Below are 16,390 nucleotides of genomic sequence, written 5' to 3' on the forward strand. Positions count from 1 at the left end.
CAGTTTTATTTTGTAAATTTTAGAAGTTGGTTGATTACAAGGATGTAGAGAAATTGGAACCCATCTACATTGCTCATGGGAATGTAAAATGATTCATCCACTGTGATAAGCAGTTTGACAGCTTCTCAAAAAGGTAATTATAGAATTACCATATGACGCAGCAATTCTCCTCATAGGTATATAGCCAAAAGAATTAAAACAGATGTTCAGACAAACACTTGTATACAAATGTTCACATCAACACTTTCACAAGAGCCGAAAGATGAAAACACCACAAATGTTCATCAGCAGATGAATGGATTAAACAAGTTGTGGCATATCCATACAATGGAATATTATTCAGCCATAAAAGGGGATGAGGTACTAATTGTGCTACGGTGTTTTGAGGATGAATCTCAAAAGCATTATGCTAAGTAAAAGAAGCCAGACACAAAAGGTCACATTGTATGACTCCACCTGTAGGAAATACACAGAATAGGTAAATCCATAGAGACAGTAGATGGTGGTTGGCAGGGCTGGCAGGGAGAGGAAATGGGGAATGACCGCCTAATGGGTGCAGGGTTTTATTCTGGGGTGAAGAGAAAATGCTTTGGAACTAGACAGAGGTGGTGGTTGCACACATTATGAATGTACTAAATGACACTGGACTGTTCTCTTTAAAGTGGTTAATTTCATGTTATGTGAATTTCACTTCAATTTAAAAAAATACTGATTAGTTTTGGGCACTTTTCTGCAGGTAAGTTATACTTAAGTTTGGAAAACTTTGGTGTAGTAGAAACAGCATGAGCTTTGCCAAACACTGTGCTGGCTTTTAGACATACCTAATCTCACAATATATATTAAGCATAGCCATAGTGGGTGTGGCACACAGTAGGACCCAGATAAATATTAGTCCCCTTGCACTGCTCAAAGCCTTGTACTTTGTGAAGCTTCCTGTGTCCTTGAGGTCCACTGGATTCCTTACAGTACCTGCTGTCTCTATAGCCCCACTTAGCACTCATGTGCACACCCACTTCATGACTGGTACAATTTAAGTGCCCCGATTTAAATTTCTAGAGAAGAGAGATCTTTTCTTACACTTCCAATGAACCCTACAGCTCATAGCACATTGTGTAATAAATGTCTCTGTCAGTCAGGATCCTAAGAGGAAACTATGGCACAGTCAAATTAGGATAATTTGGAGAGAGTTTAATGAAGTGAAAATTATAAGTAGGCCGAGTGTAGAGAAATCACTAAGAATATTGCCAGTACCCACAGCTCTGTTGTGGCCACCTGTAAACCCAAAAGGTTGAGAGGAGGGAACAGTTACATAGAAAGGCTTCCCTCAAATGCTGTGATTTTCTTTGATGTAGTCCATTCAGGACAACTTCCTGAGGCAGAAAGCAGGATGGAGAGTGAATCAGGAGGGAAAACATAATGATGTCTGGTACAGTATAAAATAGCACTGATTCAGAGGAGAATGGGAATACTAAGCCTCCGGGAGGAGAAGGAATGTAGAGCCTGTGGGATGCTGTTTGGCAATTTTGTCATCCCTGAGCCCACAGGACTAGCAGCTCCTTAATTCTTATCTTGGGAAATTTTCTTGATCTCTTTAGGCCTATGTTTCTTCTGTCTATTAGCTGAGGGAATTAGCTTCATGATCTCTAAGTTCCTTACTATGGTCATAGCTACTGTGACCAGGTCCTTAGCTACATGATCTTTAATGGAGAAAAACCTTACTTTACTTTGATTTTTAGATGTGAATGTTAGTCTTGTAGGTATTACAAACAGGTCTGTAGGGAAAATTTTGGACAAAAGATCTTAGTGCTTTCTGACTAGTAAGTGGAGTCTAATATGAGGTTGTATAGGTAGTTAATTATCACAAGCTTGGATAAAATTAATATACTACAACGTTTACAACTGTAATAAAGTTTTCTATCACAAATATTTTAACATATTGTTACTCTCATGTTTACGAAGTAACAGCCTTTGGCATTAATAGAACAAATCTTTCAGTGTTACAGACAAGTTCTCTCCCCTTAGCAAGTGGAGAGGCAACAAACCAGCTTTATAATAAATTACAGACTAAGCGTTTGTGGTAAAATAGTCACTCTTTTTCATCTAACAAGCTGTAATGGATGATTCAGAGCTTTGGGTTCTCCGCCTGGGTCAACAGTCTTCCGTTCTCTCACCGTTCATTATTAAAGTGTTAGCTGAGGCTTTGTAACCTCTGACTCTGGCTGTTTTCTAGTCAAAGCTGTTAAAGGAAGAGGGGATCATAATGCCGTTTCTGCAAGAACCCTGCAAGAGAAGAACTGTCTTCGTTTTAGATGCGAAAACTAGCCCAGCTGCGATTCAAACCACGTGCATGACTGAACAACCGCTGCCCTTCTCACCTCTCACTTGGGATTCTAACATTCCCTTCTGTGACGCGGAGATCGCAGACCGGGGAAAGGCACTTAAGGATCAGCCCTGAAGCTCTGTGAGAGAGAGCCGCGCGCGCCGGCCGGAAGCCTGGGCGTCGGTGCGCGGGAGCCCCGCCCTCCTGGGCAGGGTCCCAGGCGGGAGGCGGGGTCGGGGCGGAGCCTGCGGCCGCGGGAATCCCAAAACCGCCCCTTTCCCCACTCCTCCATTTCTCGCCATGGCCCCTGCACTGCTCCTCGTCCCTGCTGCCCTCGCCTCTTTCATCCTGGCCTTTGGCACTGGAGTGGAGTTCGTGCGCTTTACCTCCCTTCGGCCACTTCTTGGAGGAATCTCGGAGTCTGGTGGTCCGGGTGAGCGGGAGGGACCGAGGATGAGCTCTGGGGTAGGAAGGTGGAGCCGGAGCAGAGGGAGCGGGGGCGGGGCTTGGAGACAAATGACAGGGGAAGTCCAGGAGAGGGAACTAGAACCGTGAAAGCCGCCGAGACGCTGCAGGGGACACCAAGGGCTAAATTAGCAACTCAGGGATTAGCGGTTTGGAGAGGCGGGAGAGTGAGGACTGAGGGGGAGAGAGGGCGATAAGCAGAGTATTCTAAGGAAAGGCTTAGTAAAGAGGACTATGGAGAGTGTTATAAAGAGGGAGCATTTGGAGAACCGAAACAAGAAGGGCACTCCAGCCATGCCTTTCGTGACTGACCAGCATGAATCCTCTTCCCCAGCTCTGAAGGAGGCCTGGGGAAGAGGGAAGAAACAGGGAATAGAAAAGTGAGGTGGGCAAAGCTTAGAGAGGAAGCATTAAGGCTCTTGAAAGCATTAAGGGACATGGCCTGGGGTCCCAAGAAGAGATAAGAGTAGGGAGTTTTTCCCACAGTCTTCTTGATCTTTTGTCCCTTTCTCCAACTCCCGCTAGATGCCCGCCAGGGATGGCTGGCTGCCCTGCAGGACCAAAGCATTCTTGTCCCCCTGGCTTGGGATCTGGGGCTCCTGCTACTATTTGTGGGGCAGCACAGCCTCATGGCAACTGAGACAGTGAAGTCATGGATGTCCCGGTACTTCGGGGTCCTTCAGAGGTCTCTGTACGTGGCATGCACTGCCCTGGCCTTGCAGGTATGAAGCCCTGGCAGCTGAGTCCTCAAGGGAAACAGTCTGTGGGAAGGATTCCGTCGACTGGAGAGGCAAGGACCTTAGGCTTCTGATAAAACATGGGTTTAGGAGGAGAACTAAGGGTGTTCAGGACTGTAATCTCAGCTCCCATTCCTCCACAGCACATATCCTACTTTTTATCAAGAATGGTGTACTGCTTGTCATTCCCCGAGCATGATATGTGCATTTTCACCGTTGCAACTTTGTTCACGTTGTCCTGCTTGAGATTCCCTTGTTAACTCCTCTTCAGTCCTATCCTTTCTTCAAAAGCACTTCCCTAGGTCACAAGAGAAAGCTTCCCAGTTAGTACTCATCTGTTTCTCAGTGGGTGCTTGGCCTAGGCTACTTTGTGTACCTATCTGGTGACTCTCATCCATTCTTTAAGTCCTCAGAGTAGAGACAAGTCATTCTTACATACTTGGGACCCCACCCAGCACCCTCCACATGTTGAACATGCTCAGGTAGAGGCGGGGAGAGCAGCTGGCCAGCCTGGGATGGGGGCAGCCTCTGGGTCTAGGTCTTTCAAGGGTGGGCTGCTGGGATACCGAGTCCCTCATCCTCCTTCAGCTGGTGATGCGGTACTGGGAGCCCGTGCCCAGGGGCCCCGTGTTGTGGGAGGCTCGGGCCGAGCCATGGGCCACTTGGGTGCCCCTCCTCTGCTTTGTGCTCCACGTCATTTCCTGGCTCCTCATCTTCAGCATCCTTCTCGTCTTTGACTACGCAGAGCTCATGGGCCTCAAACAGGTGAGGCTCCCAGATCCCTACCCAAAACCTCTGATCCTTTCTAGAATACCTCTTTCCCCTCCAAGGATGTCCCTCCTCCTCCCCTACTCTTCCACCTGCCTCTTGCTTTTGACTCCCTCACCTCCCTTTCTTGTAAGATAGTCTCCCCTTAGCCCTCCCTCAAAGGCCAGAAACCATGGGCTTCCTGGGCCTGGGGAAATTTCATGGACCAGAGATGAGGGTCAGGGACCCCAGTCTCAGAAGGGTGGTTCCTGGGCCTGCGTTATAGAAGGAGGGTGCCTCGAAGGGGAGGAAAGAGGCAGCTAAGTTGCGACAAGGGCTTGACTCCATTTCTAAGCCATTCTCCCTCTCTTAGGTGTACTACCATGTGCTGGGGCTGGGCGAGCCTCTGGCCCTGAAGTCTCCCCGGGCTCTGAGACTCTTCTCCCACCTGCGCCACCCAGTGTGTGTGGAGCTGCTGACTGTGCTATGGGTGGTGCCCACCCTGGGCACTGACCGCCTCCTCCTTGCTCTCCTCCTTACCCTCTACCTGGGCCTGGCTCACGGACTGGACCAGCAAGATCTCCGCTACCTCCGGGCCCAGCTGCAAAGAAAACTCCACCTGCTCTCCCGGCCCCAGGACGGGGAGGCCGAGTGAGGGGCTAACCCTCGTTCCAAGCCCTGTACTTCCTTTTCCCCTCCAATTCCAAATCCCCTTAACATCCAGGCCTTGGCTGCTTCAGACCAGAGGCCCAAATTCATGGACTGAAGGAGCTGTCCCTTCCCTTGCTTGAGCCTCCACTCCTTGGGTCCAGCTCCATATCTTAAATTCTGAGTTTCAGCCATTGGACTCCAAGGGCCGCTTCTCACCAGCCAGGAAGAGGGAGTGGGGAATTTATCTGTCTCCTCAGAGTTTAGGGCTTGACCCTCCATTAACAACCTCCTCACAAGGAGAAGGGTCTGGCCTGACCACTCCCCTGGTCCTATTTCTGGCCTCTGCGCCTCAAGGATCCTCTTCTCCACGTCTAGCTCCCCTCCTAGGAGCTGGACCAAGGTCCACAAGTTTGACGATAGTGGCTGCCCCATCAGGCTCCACACCTTGCAGCTGCAGCCCAGCCCCACTGTCTGGCCTTTCCAGCTCCCTAGGCCCTGCCCCTGGGCTCCAGACTCATGAACCTAGCTGAGCAGATATTTCTGCTCTTAATTCGGGTGACTAAGGGCTCCCTGCTCTCCCGAGTAACTCGCGCTACAGGAAAATAAAATTCAGCCTGGTTTTTCTACGTGTAGCATGCAGTCTGTCAGTGTCTCTCAAGCTGCAGGGCTGCCTCTGGGAAGGACAGGCGAGCCAGACTCGAGTCTGGGCATCGGCCGCGCCCTCTGATGACCGCTGGGTGGCGGCCACTCCCCGCGGACCGCCCCACCCCCCTTCCCGAAGCACCCGGTCTCCCTTCCTCCAAATCCCCCAATTTCCTCGCTGCAGACCTGGGGACCCTCGGCAGATAGGTTGAAGCGGAAGAGTGGGGCAGCGGCTCGGGTAAGGGAGCTAGCTTCCAAAACCGTTGGCTTCCGAGCGCCGCTCCTGCTGCCGCCCCCTCCCTACGGGTCCCCCGCAGCCCGGCGGCCGCCCCGGCCCCCACGGTAACAAAGGCTGGCCCGGGAAGGCAAATGCGTGGGGAGGAGCGGCAGGAGATGGGAAGGGCGGGCCCGGCTCGGAGCAGCTGCCGCTTCCTCCTCAAGTCCCTCGAGGGGCCTGAGTCACGGGCCGCCGCCCTGGGTTGGCGAGCTGGGGGCGGAGGTCTGGACACCTGGGTTATCCGGGAGCCGGGTGAGAAGCCGTGGGGACAGACGTCGGAGGGCCAGGGCTGGCGGCGGGAAGAGAGGAGACCCGGAGCCGAGTCCCACGCGGGGTCGGAGGGAGCGAGGCTCCGCCCGCTCGCCCGGCTCCGCCCCGCGCCCCCTTCCCTCTCCCCATTGTCCTCAGACAAAGCGGCCGTCTCCCCCCGCCCGGTCCCCTGGTCTCTGTCTCCGTCCCTCCTCCTTGGCTCCCTCTTTCCGTCCTCCTCTCCCTCCCTCCTCCCCTCCCTCCTGTCTCCGGATCTCCCTCGATCCCTCTCTCCTCCTCTTCCTCTCTCCTCCTCTCTCCGGACGTCAGGCTCCTTCGCACCCCCTCCCCTGGGAGCCCCGCGGCGTGTGAGTTGACTGAGGGGCTTCAGCCTTGGGGAGGGGGTGTCTCCACTCCCGTCCCCGCTCCCGTCCCCGGCCCGAACCTTGGGCTGTCTCCTCTTTGTGCCGAGATTGCCTGTCTGTGCGGTCAGAGCCGGGTGGGGATGGCCGGCTATGTCGGGGTTCCGTGAGAGCCAAGACCCGGGCACAGGACTGGCAGGCTCCGGAAAAAAGAGGTGTGGGGCCGGTGCTCCGCACGCCTGGGTCCCGGGGCACCGCCGGTGGGGGAGGCAGGCGGTGGTGCCGGGACCGCGTTAGGGTGGGGGTGGACGCCAGGGTTCTGGGAACGTGCTGGCAGGTCCGACACCCGGGTTCCGAAAGTCCCCGGGGGAGGGTATTTCCCCTGACCCGCCTCGGGGCGGAGTGCGGGGCGGAGGGGTGGGGGCTGGGGGGCCGGAGAGGCGTGGCCCGAGCAGAGCTGGAAGGGGAGCCCGGACCTCCTGGGCCCACGCTGAGACGCGCCGGGCTGCAGCCGCGGAACCCCCTCGCCCCTCTGCCCCCTAACTTCCCCTTCTCCCTTAGACCTCTCCACTCTCCGCCCTCCCACCTCCCCGACACCCCCTCAGGTCCCAGTGCCCCCTCTCCGGCGGGATTCCCTGACCTCTCTTCCCACTCTCACCGCTCCTGGGGTAGCGGTGAGGCAACCTCGCCTGGACCCTGTCCCCCTCACGTCCAGCCTCTCCTTTCTCTCTTCGCCCTCGCGCCAACTTCTCTCGTTTTTCTCTCTTCTCACATTCTGGGGACTGTCTCTGATACCCAATAACCTGTACTGACAAATCTGACTCCTGCCTCTTTGCCCTGAATCTCCACTCTTCCTCTCAACCCATCCCCCGACCGCCATCAACTTGGCTATTAGTTTCCCCTTCACTTTCTCAGCTTTTCCCCTTTCTCTGCTCCCCGCTCTTTCCCTCTGTCCTCACCCTCAGCTCCTCTGCCCTCCTCTGTGTCCCACCTCTCCGCTCCACTACCTCCCCTCCCACCCCCATTCTCACCCTCTGGGCCTCTCTGGAGCCTCTCCTTCCTGTTCTCTGCCCCCAGCGTTCCCCACCCTCCCCAAGGGGACCATGGCCACCATCCCGGACTGGAAGCTACAGCTGCTAGCCCGGCGCCGGCAGGAGGAGGCAGCCGTTCGTGGCCGGGAGAAGGCAGAGCAGGAGCGGCTGTCCCAGATGCCAGCCTGGAAGCGGGGGCTTCTGGAGCGCCGCCGGGCCAAGCTTGGTCTGTCTCCCGGGGAGCCTAGCCCTGCGCCTGGGACTACGGAGGCTGGACCTCCAGACCCAGACGAGTCTGCTGTCCTCCTGGAGGCCATTGGGCCAGTGCACCAGAACCGATTTATTCGGCAAGAGCGCCAGCAGCAGCAGCAGCAGCAGCAGCGGAGTGAAGAGCTACTTGCAGAGAGACGGCCTGGGTCTTTAGAGGCCTGGGAGCGGAGACTCAGCCCTGGGGAGATGCGGGATCAGAGCCCCAAGGGAAGAGAGTCAAGAGAAGAGCGGCTCAGTCCCAGGGAAGCCAGAGAGAGGAGGCTGGGGATAGGGGGAGCTCGAGAGTCGAGCCCCAGGCCTTTGGAGGCTCGAGACTGGAGGCAGAGCCCAGGAGAGGCTGGAGACAGGAGCTCCAGACTGTCAGAGGTGAGGAAATGGAGGCTGAGCCCTGGAGAAACTCCAGAGCGGAGTCTGAGACTGGCAGAGCCTCAAGAACAAAGCCCCAGGAGAAAAGAGGTGGTGGAAAATAGACTGAGCCCGGTGGAGTCTGACAACCAGAAGTTGGGCCTGACAGAGGCCCATAAATGGACGCCTGACTCCAGAGAGTCTCAGGAACAGAGTTGGGTACAACCGGAGGCATCAGAGTGGAGGCTGAGCTCAGGAGAAGAAAGAAAAGACTGCTCAGAGGAATGTGGGAGACAAGAAGAGAGGCCAAGTCCAAGGATGGTCCCAGAAGAGATTACAGCGTTGTCAGAGACCCTGACAAGGGAGGCTCCAGACAGCAGTTCTGGAGGAGTGGAGGCAGCAGAACAGAGACCCACCCCTGCGGAGGATGGCGAGAGGGGCTTGAGGCTGACAGAAGGGTGGAAATGGACCCTGAACTCTGGGAAGGTTCGAGATTGGACACCCAGGGACACAGAGACTCAAACTCAGAAACCAGACCCTCCAGAGTCTGCCGAGAAGCACCTGAGTCCTCTCGCTGCAGAGGCTGGAGAAGGGGAAGCTGAGAAGGAGGAGGCAGGGGCTCAGGGCAGGCCTCTGAGCACCCTGCAGAACCGCTGCTCTGTGCCCTCCCCCCTCTCACCAGAGGACGCTGGGACTGGAGGCTCTAGACAGCAGGAAGAGGAAGCAGGGGAACTCCGGCCCCCACCAGCAGCCCCTCTGTCTCCCCCACCCCCAGCCCCACCTGCCCCCCAGTCCCCTGGGGATCCCCTCATGAGCCGGCTGTTCTATGGGGTGAAGGCAGGGCCAGGGGTGGGGGCCCCCCGCCGCAGCGGACACACCTTCACAGTCAACCCCCGGCGGTCCGTGCCCCCTGCAGCCCCTGCCACTCCGGCCAGCCCAGCCACAGCTGACGCTGCAGTCGCTGGGGCTGGGAAGAAGCGGTACCCAACTGCCGAGGAGATCTTGGTTCTGGGGGGCTACCTCCGCCTCGACCGCAGCTGCCTTGTCAAGGGGTCCCCTGAAAGGCACCACAAACAGGTAGGGAGCAGCCAAGTCAGACTCCTCAGAAGCCCACTGTCAGCTCTCTGTGGGCTCCTGTCTCTGTCTCATACGCCTGTATTCTTGTCTCGGTCTACGCGTTCTTGTTGATTCCTGCCACCACTCTTCCTCCCCTGCGCACACACCCTTCCTTCTCGTAGCCCTTCTTTTCCATTCACTTCCCAGCCCAAGGAGGCTGCCCTGCAGGCAAGCGCTGTCCTGGGTGTGTCACTCTCAGGCTGTGCCCAGGCTGCTCACCCTCCGTTCCCTCAGGCTCTGAGCCCCCAGCCCCCCAGTTCTTTCCATTGCTGACTCTGTGACCCAACCCAGGCCGTCTGGTGGGAGACCTGAGCTGAGGCCACAGCCTGGAGCCTGTGAGGGCAGGGTCCGCAGGGCAAAAGCACTTCCAGCCTTCCAGCGGGGAGGATGTCGGGGCGGGAAGCCTGGGGAGGTGGAGGGGTGGCTTTGGGCTTGTAGGGAGAAGTGAGCGGAGGAGGGTCTCACAGACCCGAGGACGAGGGGTGCGGAGGAGGGACACCGCAGGACAGCAGGGGGAGGGGAGTGGAACAGGGCCGGCCAAGGAGCAGAGAAGGCTTTCGAACCCCGAGTCTGCCCCATGGGAGAGACGCACACAGAGGCCATTTGAAGTGGGTGACCTCGAGGTTGCACACCCCCAGCTGGGCCGCTGCTTCAGACAGTACTCCCTTCTCTCTTGGGACAAGAAAAGCCTTCTCCTCTTCCAAAATACCCCCTCGCCACTCCCTCCCTGTCCTTCCTCCCTGGGCTTCCCCTCCGTCCCCAGAACTGGCTCAGCAGTTGGTTTTCCCCTCTCTTCCTGCCATCCCGGCCTCTCCCTCCTCTTGGGGTAGAAAGAAAGAGAAGTGAATTTGGAGGCACTGTGCTGAGAGCAGGGAGTACAATGGGAGTTAAGGACGGGGTGGGGTGGGGGCGGGGTGGGGGCCGAGGCCAGCAGACGAAGGCAGCGCAGGGAAGTTGGCAACAGCCAAGCTGTCAGCCAAGCAGACTTCTCCCCCTGGCCCTGGCCCACGTCCTTCCCCACACATCAGTTTCCAGCTTGAAAAACTCTAAGGAAAGAGAGGTCTCTGCATCTAACATCTCTCCAGAGACTGGGAAGACCTTCCTAGTCTCCAGTTCTCATCTCATGTGTGACATCCTCAGACTTGTTTTTTGTGTCCTCAGTATCAGTGGGAAAGCACAGGGACCAAAGCTCAGGGTCACTTGAGACCCCAGTTCATCTTCACATGAAGCTTAAGCTCCCATCCCTGAGCTATGGTCCCTGAGTCTGTCCTGAGCTCTTGGACTGCTACCAGCCCCCTCCCCTTCAGGCTGGGCAGACGCAAGGAAGTAGATGAGGAACGACCAGGGCGAGGTGTTCAGAGAAGTCACTTCCTGCTGTAGAGGTTGGCTTGTGCCTCTGGGGAGGAACAAAGAGGGGAAGGCGTGAATTTGGGGGCCCAAAGCCCAGGGACTGTCTGAGCGCAGGGCAGGACCTGTGAGGGTGACCATACCTAGGTCAGGGAGCAGGGGAGCCGGAAGCAGATCGCCCAAACAGGAAGCCTGGTGGGGGGGCGGCCGGAAGGCTGGTGGGGCTGAGTGGCAAATGCAGGGCCACGGGCCTGCCAGAACTGTGCTCAGGATGTGGTGAGAGAATAAGGAAGCAGCCGCTCGGGGTGGGGGTGGGGGTGGGGAAGAAGCAGCACAGAGTTCTCTAGGCCCAGACACCTTCCCCTCGGCCCTCCCTCAGGCCTGCTCCACTTGCCCAGCACCCTGCTCATCAGGGACAGGCATGTCCTGTCCCCAGCTGCCAGATGAGGAATATGAGGACCCTGCCACCCAACACTCCCCCCCTTCCCTAAATAACTCCTGTTTTGCAGGCTAATTCCATCAAATGTATCCCTGCCACTGGGAGAGAAATCCCAGCCCTGCCACTGGAGCCCAGGGGTTGGGCTGTGGCTGGTGCCCTTCCCCAGAGGCCCCTCTGGCAGGGAGACCAGCCCCTCCCCTCTCCAGCCCCCTTGTGACCTTATATAGCTGATGAGAGGAGTGAGTCACCCCCTCCGTACCCCCCACCCCACACGCCCCATGCAGGCTGTGCATTCCTGAGAAGCCCAGTCAGAAGCTGGGGCGGGTGGTGAGGAGGGAAGCAGGGTGGGGGGAGAGAGACAAACGTGGAGGGAGAGCAAATAAAATGGATCCTTTTCCAGAGCAGATAATAAACTACGCAGCTTGTTATCTCAAAAGGTGATATGAAAAGAAAACCGAAATGGGTTCCCAGAAGTTTGGGTAAATCTGTCAGCAATAGAATTAGTTCCTTTTGAGAAACTGGGATATAAGGGGTCTGGTTCCTGTCACTTGATTCTACCAGCCAGCTGTTCCACAGACACAGACTGGGGGTTGACTGTGTACAGACTGGACTGACCCCGCCCCCAGTATTCCCCCAGTGTTGGTCCTCTGTTGGGACCACATCTGAGGTCTGGATGAAGCCTTCCTTACCCATTGTGGCAACTTCCACGTTTCTGTTGACAGCAGACACAAATAAGTAAACAAATAAGTAAATTCTCTGGTAGGTTAGGTTAGAAGGTGGTAAGTGATTATGGGAAAACATTAGAACAGGGACAAGTGGAACCCAGAGGGCCAGGAGGTAGGAGGAGCAAATATGACAACTTTATAATAGCATGATGCAGAGAGAGGGAACCATGGCTACATTTGGGGGAAGAGTGTTCCAGGCAGAGGGAACAGCCAGTGCAAAGGCCCTGAGGTAAGAGTGCCCCTGGTGGGGCTGGAGGAGATCACAGCCAATGTGGCTGGAGTGGAGGAGGATGCTGGAGAGGAGTGGGGAGAGGCACACTGGCAGCCCCCTGTAGGCCTTGGCCAGTCTCTGGCTTTTGCTCCCAGTGAGGTAGGGGCCAATGCCAGGTTTGGACCCAGGGAGTGACACACACAGTCTCTGAGTTCTAGCTTCCCTCAGGGACCCAGGTGTTAGCAACCACCTGTGCAGCCACCAGCCTGGTTTCTCTCCTTATACCCCAGTCCCTGCAGAGACTCAGGGGTGCTGGGCTGCAGCCCTGAGTTTCTCAAACAGACGCCAGAGGAGGCCTGGGGAGATCATCTGGACCTTTCTGAGCCGTTCACATGGAATCCTCCTGTTTGTCTCCTTAATCGCTTTGGCTCCCAGAGTTAATCCCACCCTGCCCCTTCCCCCTGAGCTTCTTAGGAGGGCAAAGGGGAAGGGTAAAAAGGTAGTGAGAGCAGCTGGGGCTCGCCTGCTCTTGAGACAGTATGTTTAGGAAGGATTTTCTGCCCCGTCCAGATCCCTTCTGGTCATTTGCCTCTGTCTCTGCACGTCCCTTCTGGTGCACTCTCCACCCCCATGCCATGTTTGCCCGGACTTTCCTCTCTGCCCCTGTCACCTCCCCCAGCTGCACCTTTCAGGCACTCAGGCTCATCTTCTCCCTGTGTTTTGGGGAGAGTCTCTTCTCCTCTGGGCTTTTCTGTTGGTCTCCGCTCCCCTCTCAGACCCAGGACCCTTTCCTGTGGGTCCACTCCAGCTGGAGGAGGGGAGTGAGGGGGGTGAAAGGGGCTGGTGACCAGGGTCCTGGGTTTCCCCCAACATCAAGGGGCCAAGGCTATGGAAACCATTGTGCCTGTCTTTGCTTTTGGTGGGGATCCCTCCCAGCCAGCTCTTTCCAGCTCTTTTCAAATCTCACCTCCTCTGGGTAGCTGTCCTGATTGCTCCCAGGGTGCCCAAAGACTCAGTTCTCATCACAGGACTTATCTCCATGTTTTTAATTTGTTTTTACCCTTCTGCCTCCCACACTCTAACCCACTTGGTCCTCCGTTACTCACTTCTGCCACCTGGGCCCCCGCCAAAGCTCAGGTCAAAGTCAATGTTTCTGAAATGATATGATTGAAGAGGGAAAATCTGGGACTGGAGAGAGAGTACTGAAAGGACAACTGGCTTCCAGAGTGGCTGGGGAGGACAAAGTCAGCGAGTGCCCAAATCCAGTCCCCACTCTCCATCCTGCACCTGTTACCCTGCGGTCTTCCCCCTGCTGACCTCGCCTCCTCCCCCCTTTCTCTCCCACCCTCAGCTCAAGATCTCCTTCAGCGAGACAGCCCTGGAGACCACGTACCAATACCCCTCCGAGAGTTCGGTGCTGGAGGAGCTGGGCCCCGAACCTGAGGCCCCCAGTGCCTCCAGTCCCCCAGCGGCCCAACCCGACGACGAAGAGGATGAGGAAGAACTGCTACTGCTGCAGCCAGAGCTCCAGGGCGGGCTGCGCACCAAGGCCCTGATAGTGGGTGAGCGCGGGCTCCGCCGGCCCGACGGCGCCCCCTGGTGTTCGGAGTGGGCGCTGCGATCCAGGAGGGAGGGGGAGGATTTAATGTTGGCGCTTGGAAGGGTCTTGGCAGGGCCTCTAGCCCAACTGCTCCTTTCACAGATGGGAAAACGGAGGTCTTGGGAAGCGAAGTGCACGTGAGGTCTCCATATTTCAAAACCAGGCCTCTTTCTGAGCGCTCTAGTGTGGTTAAAAACACAGCGTTTGGATCAGACAGGCCTGAGTTTGAATTCCATCTTGTCTCTTAATTGTGGTGTGACCTCAGGGAAATCACCTGACCTCTGGCCTCAGTTTATTATTGTGAAATGGGGTTAATAATAACTACCTCTTGGAATTGTTGGGAGGGTTAAGTAATTTTTGTAGAACACCTAGGAACTACGGCTGGACATCAAATTACTTAACCTCTCCTGGGGGTTATTGTGAGATTAAACGAGTTATGAGAATGGCTGGCACAGAATCCATGCTAAATGAGTGATGGCTGTTACTAGTAGTAACAGGCACTCAGGATGTGGAAGATATTATAAGATTTCCTACATGCCAACTGGCCTTCAGTGTGGGCAGTGGGTCAGGAAGGCGGGAAGCAGAGACCCTCACTCATTCTCTATCCTTATTGCCTCCTCTCCCACAGATGAGTCTTGCCGGAGGTGACCCTCTTCCAACACTGGGATATACCTCCCTCCTTCCCAGAACTGAAGATCCTGGAGCCCAGAAGATTCAGAGCAGACAGACCTTGAACATGAGCCTGGCAGGGAAGGGCAACCCACATCTTCCAACTTGCTTTCCTCATCCTGTTTCTGGGGGCGGAGGCAACCGCACAGTTTCCACCCTCATCAGACATGCTGGTGCATCCTAGGTGATCCAAGATCCCCATCAAGTCCTGGGGAGGAGCACAGAACTCACGGGGCGCAGTGGGGGGGTACGGATGGAGCACCCTCTCCATCTCCATGGGCAGGGTAACTCTCCCCACAGCCTTCCTTGACTCCCCACCCGCCCCCTGAGGCTCTCGGGATTTAAGTACCCATGTCCCTGGGAGACCTGGCCCCCACTGCATTTACAGGCACCTCTCCCTCCTGTTCCTTAGGTCACTGCCCCTTTGTTTACAGCGCCTGCCTCCTTTCTTGACCACAGCCTGGTTTACAAAATCCCCCAGTTCCCAGCCCCACCTGCCAAAGTCCCGGGTTTACAAGCCACGTCTACTTGTGTGTCCACAAAGAATCCTCTCCCCTGTCCCCTGAAGTCACCTCATTGGGGTGACCTGGGGGTATGGCTTCCTCCACCTTTGCTCAGTATTACTGTCTCAGTTTTCCCCAAGAGGGAAGGCTGGGAACCTTAACTCTGTATCCCCCTCTAGTTATTTAATTCTGTTCCTCCTAGTGGTTCACAATTGAACTGAATTGCGAGGGTGTGGGGTGAGTAATGAGGCGCCTCAACTTTCTTCCCCCAATTCTCCTTCCTTCTCCATTGCCTGGTTTTTTTGGTTTTGTTTGTCTTTTTTTAACTTTCCATAATAAAGTGGAGCTCTCTCCGACTCTCCTGCTGCTGCTTCTTTAGAAAAAGTGCATGTTGGGGGTGGGGTGGGCTCTGGGCTCCTCATTCCAGGCCTCTCCCTCCCATCTTCTTCTTAGCCGTGAAGAGGAAGCAGCCACGGCTGTGGGAGGGGAAAATGACGAAGGTGAACCAGGAACTCAGCAATGACTTGTAGAAAGGGCTCTGGGAGAGCCTGGCACTGGTTTCTCAAAGGACTAGCAGGTGAAGGACTGGATTTTTGTTGTTGTTGTTTGTTTGTCTGTTTGTTTGTTTGTTTTTGGCTGCGCCTCACGGCTTGCAGCATCTCAGTTCCTCAACCAGGGATTGAACCTGGGCCACTGCGGTGAAATCGCCAAATCCAAACCCCTAGACCACCAAGGAACTCCCTGTTTTTTTTAATTCTCTCTTTTTTTTAATTAAATTTTTTTTTTAGTCTAGGGCTGGTTTGAGAAAGGGCAGTTGAAGCATCCACTAGACTGGAAGTACCATGAGGACAAACTGTGTTGGTTGGGTTTACTGCAGCATCCCCATGCCTGGCACCTCGTAGACACAAAAATTTATTTTTAAAATGAATGACTGAGCAAATGAATGAAAAAATGAAAAGAGCCAAAAACTTGGAAGCAAAGGACACTCTGAATTGAAGGATTCTGGTATTCAGAAGCCTAGTGCAATGCCAGCAGCCAGATAGTATGTGATTAGTAGTGGCTAATCCAGAGGATTTTACTCCAAGACTCAGGACCATAAATAATAAGTCTCCTGAAATTGCTGCAAGTATAGTGTATGTACAGAAGTGCAGATTCCTCAAAAGGGTCTCCTCTGATAGACAATGGGATAATTCATGGCTTTGTGGCCCAAGTGTAGTTGGTACTGGGAGGTTTCCCCATTTCAATGAATTTTTATTTTCTACAAATGTAGAATATCTGTATTTTACTTATCAGTCTTTTTTTTTTTTTAAGTTCTCCAGGCTAATCAAGACATGGTTAAGTAGTTGTAGTCCTTCTATCACTAGAGGATGCTCCTTTCAGACTAGTCAGAGGAGATTCCTTCTTTATTAAAAACAAAGTGTATTAGACAAATTGATCTTAAACATATGCCAAAGGTCTTTAATTTACCAGCAAGGGAACAAGCAAAGTGTCAAAAGAATGAGCCACTTCAGAGAGGATGTGGGTAGGAGGGAAACAGGATACTACATGAGTAGCTAATTAGGTAAAGATCCTAATCAGTTGTGACCCAGGAAAGCAGAAGCAAGAGGCTCTGAGGTGCCAGGGGTGTCCACAGTCCATTTCAGAAATAGAAAGCAGTGCATTCAATAAGTTAATGAGGGCTTCC

General features: G+C 54.8%; 2 protein-coding genes across 4 annotated transcripts; both read left to right on the plus strand.

Moving 5' to 3' along the window:
• The first annotated feature begins 116 nt into the window (after positions 1–116).
• On the plus strand, positions 117–5,528 carry NRM (nurim). Its single transcript, XM_030851142.2, has 4 exons — positions 117–2,753; positions 3,311–3,507; positions 4,111–4,287; positions 4,643–5,528. Exons 1-4 carry the CDS (start codon positions 2,621–2,623, stop codon positions 4,922–4,924), a joined length of 789 nt encoding a protein of 262 aa, XP_030707002.1. The 5' UTR covers positions 117–2,620; the 3' UTR covers positions 4,925–5,528.
• A 153-nt stretch (positions 5,529–5,681) lies between these two features.
• On the plus strand, positions 5,682–15,062 carry PPP1R18 (protein phosphatase 1 regulatory subunit 18). Of its 3 annotated transcripts, none has more exons than XM_060308834.2 (4): positions 5,682–5,800; positions 7,528–9,173; positions 13,286–13,496; positions 14,163–15,062. In XM_060308834.2, the coding sequence occupies exons 2-4, from the start codon at positions 7,554–7,556 to the stop codon at positions 14,180–14,182; spliced, it is 1,851 nt and encodes a 616-aa protein (XP_060164817.1). In that variant the 5' UTR covers positions 5,682–5,800; positions 7,528–7,553; the 3' UTR covers positions 14,183–15,062. The 3 variants fall into 3 exon arrangements, with proteins under 3 accessions (XP_060164817.1, XP_030706992.1, XP_030706991.1); XM_030851132.3 differs by lacking the exon at positions 5,682–5,800 and adding an exon at positions 6,365–6,456; XM_030851131.3 differs by lacking the exon at positions 5,682–5,800 and adding an exon at positions 6,466–6,665.
• Positions 15,063–16,390: the final 1,328 nt, after the last annotated feature.

Source organism: Globicephala melas, chromosome 11 (genome assembly GCF_963455315.2).
Source record: "Globicephala melas chromosome 11, mGloMel1.2, whole genome shotgun sequence".
NCBI lineage: Eukaryota > Metazoa > Chordata > Mammalia > Artiodactyla > Delphinidae > Globicephala > Globicephala melas.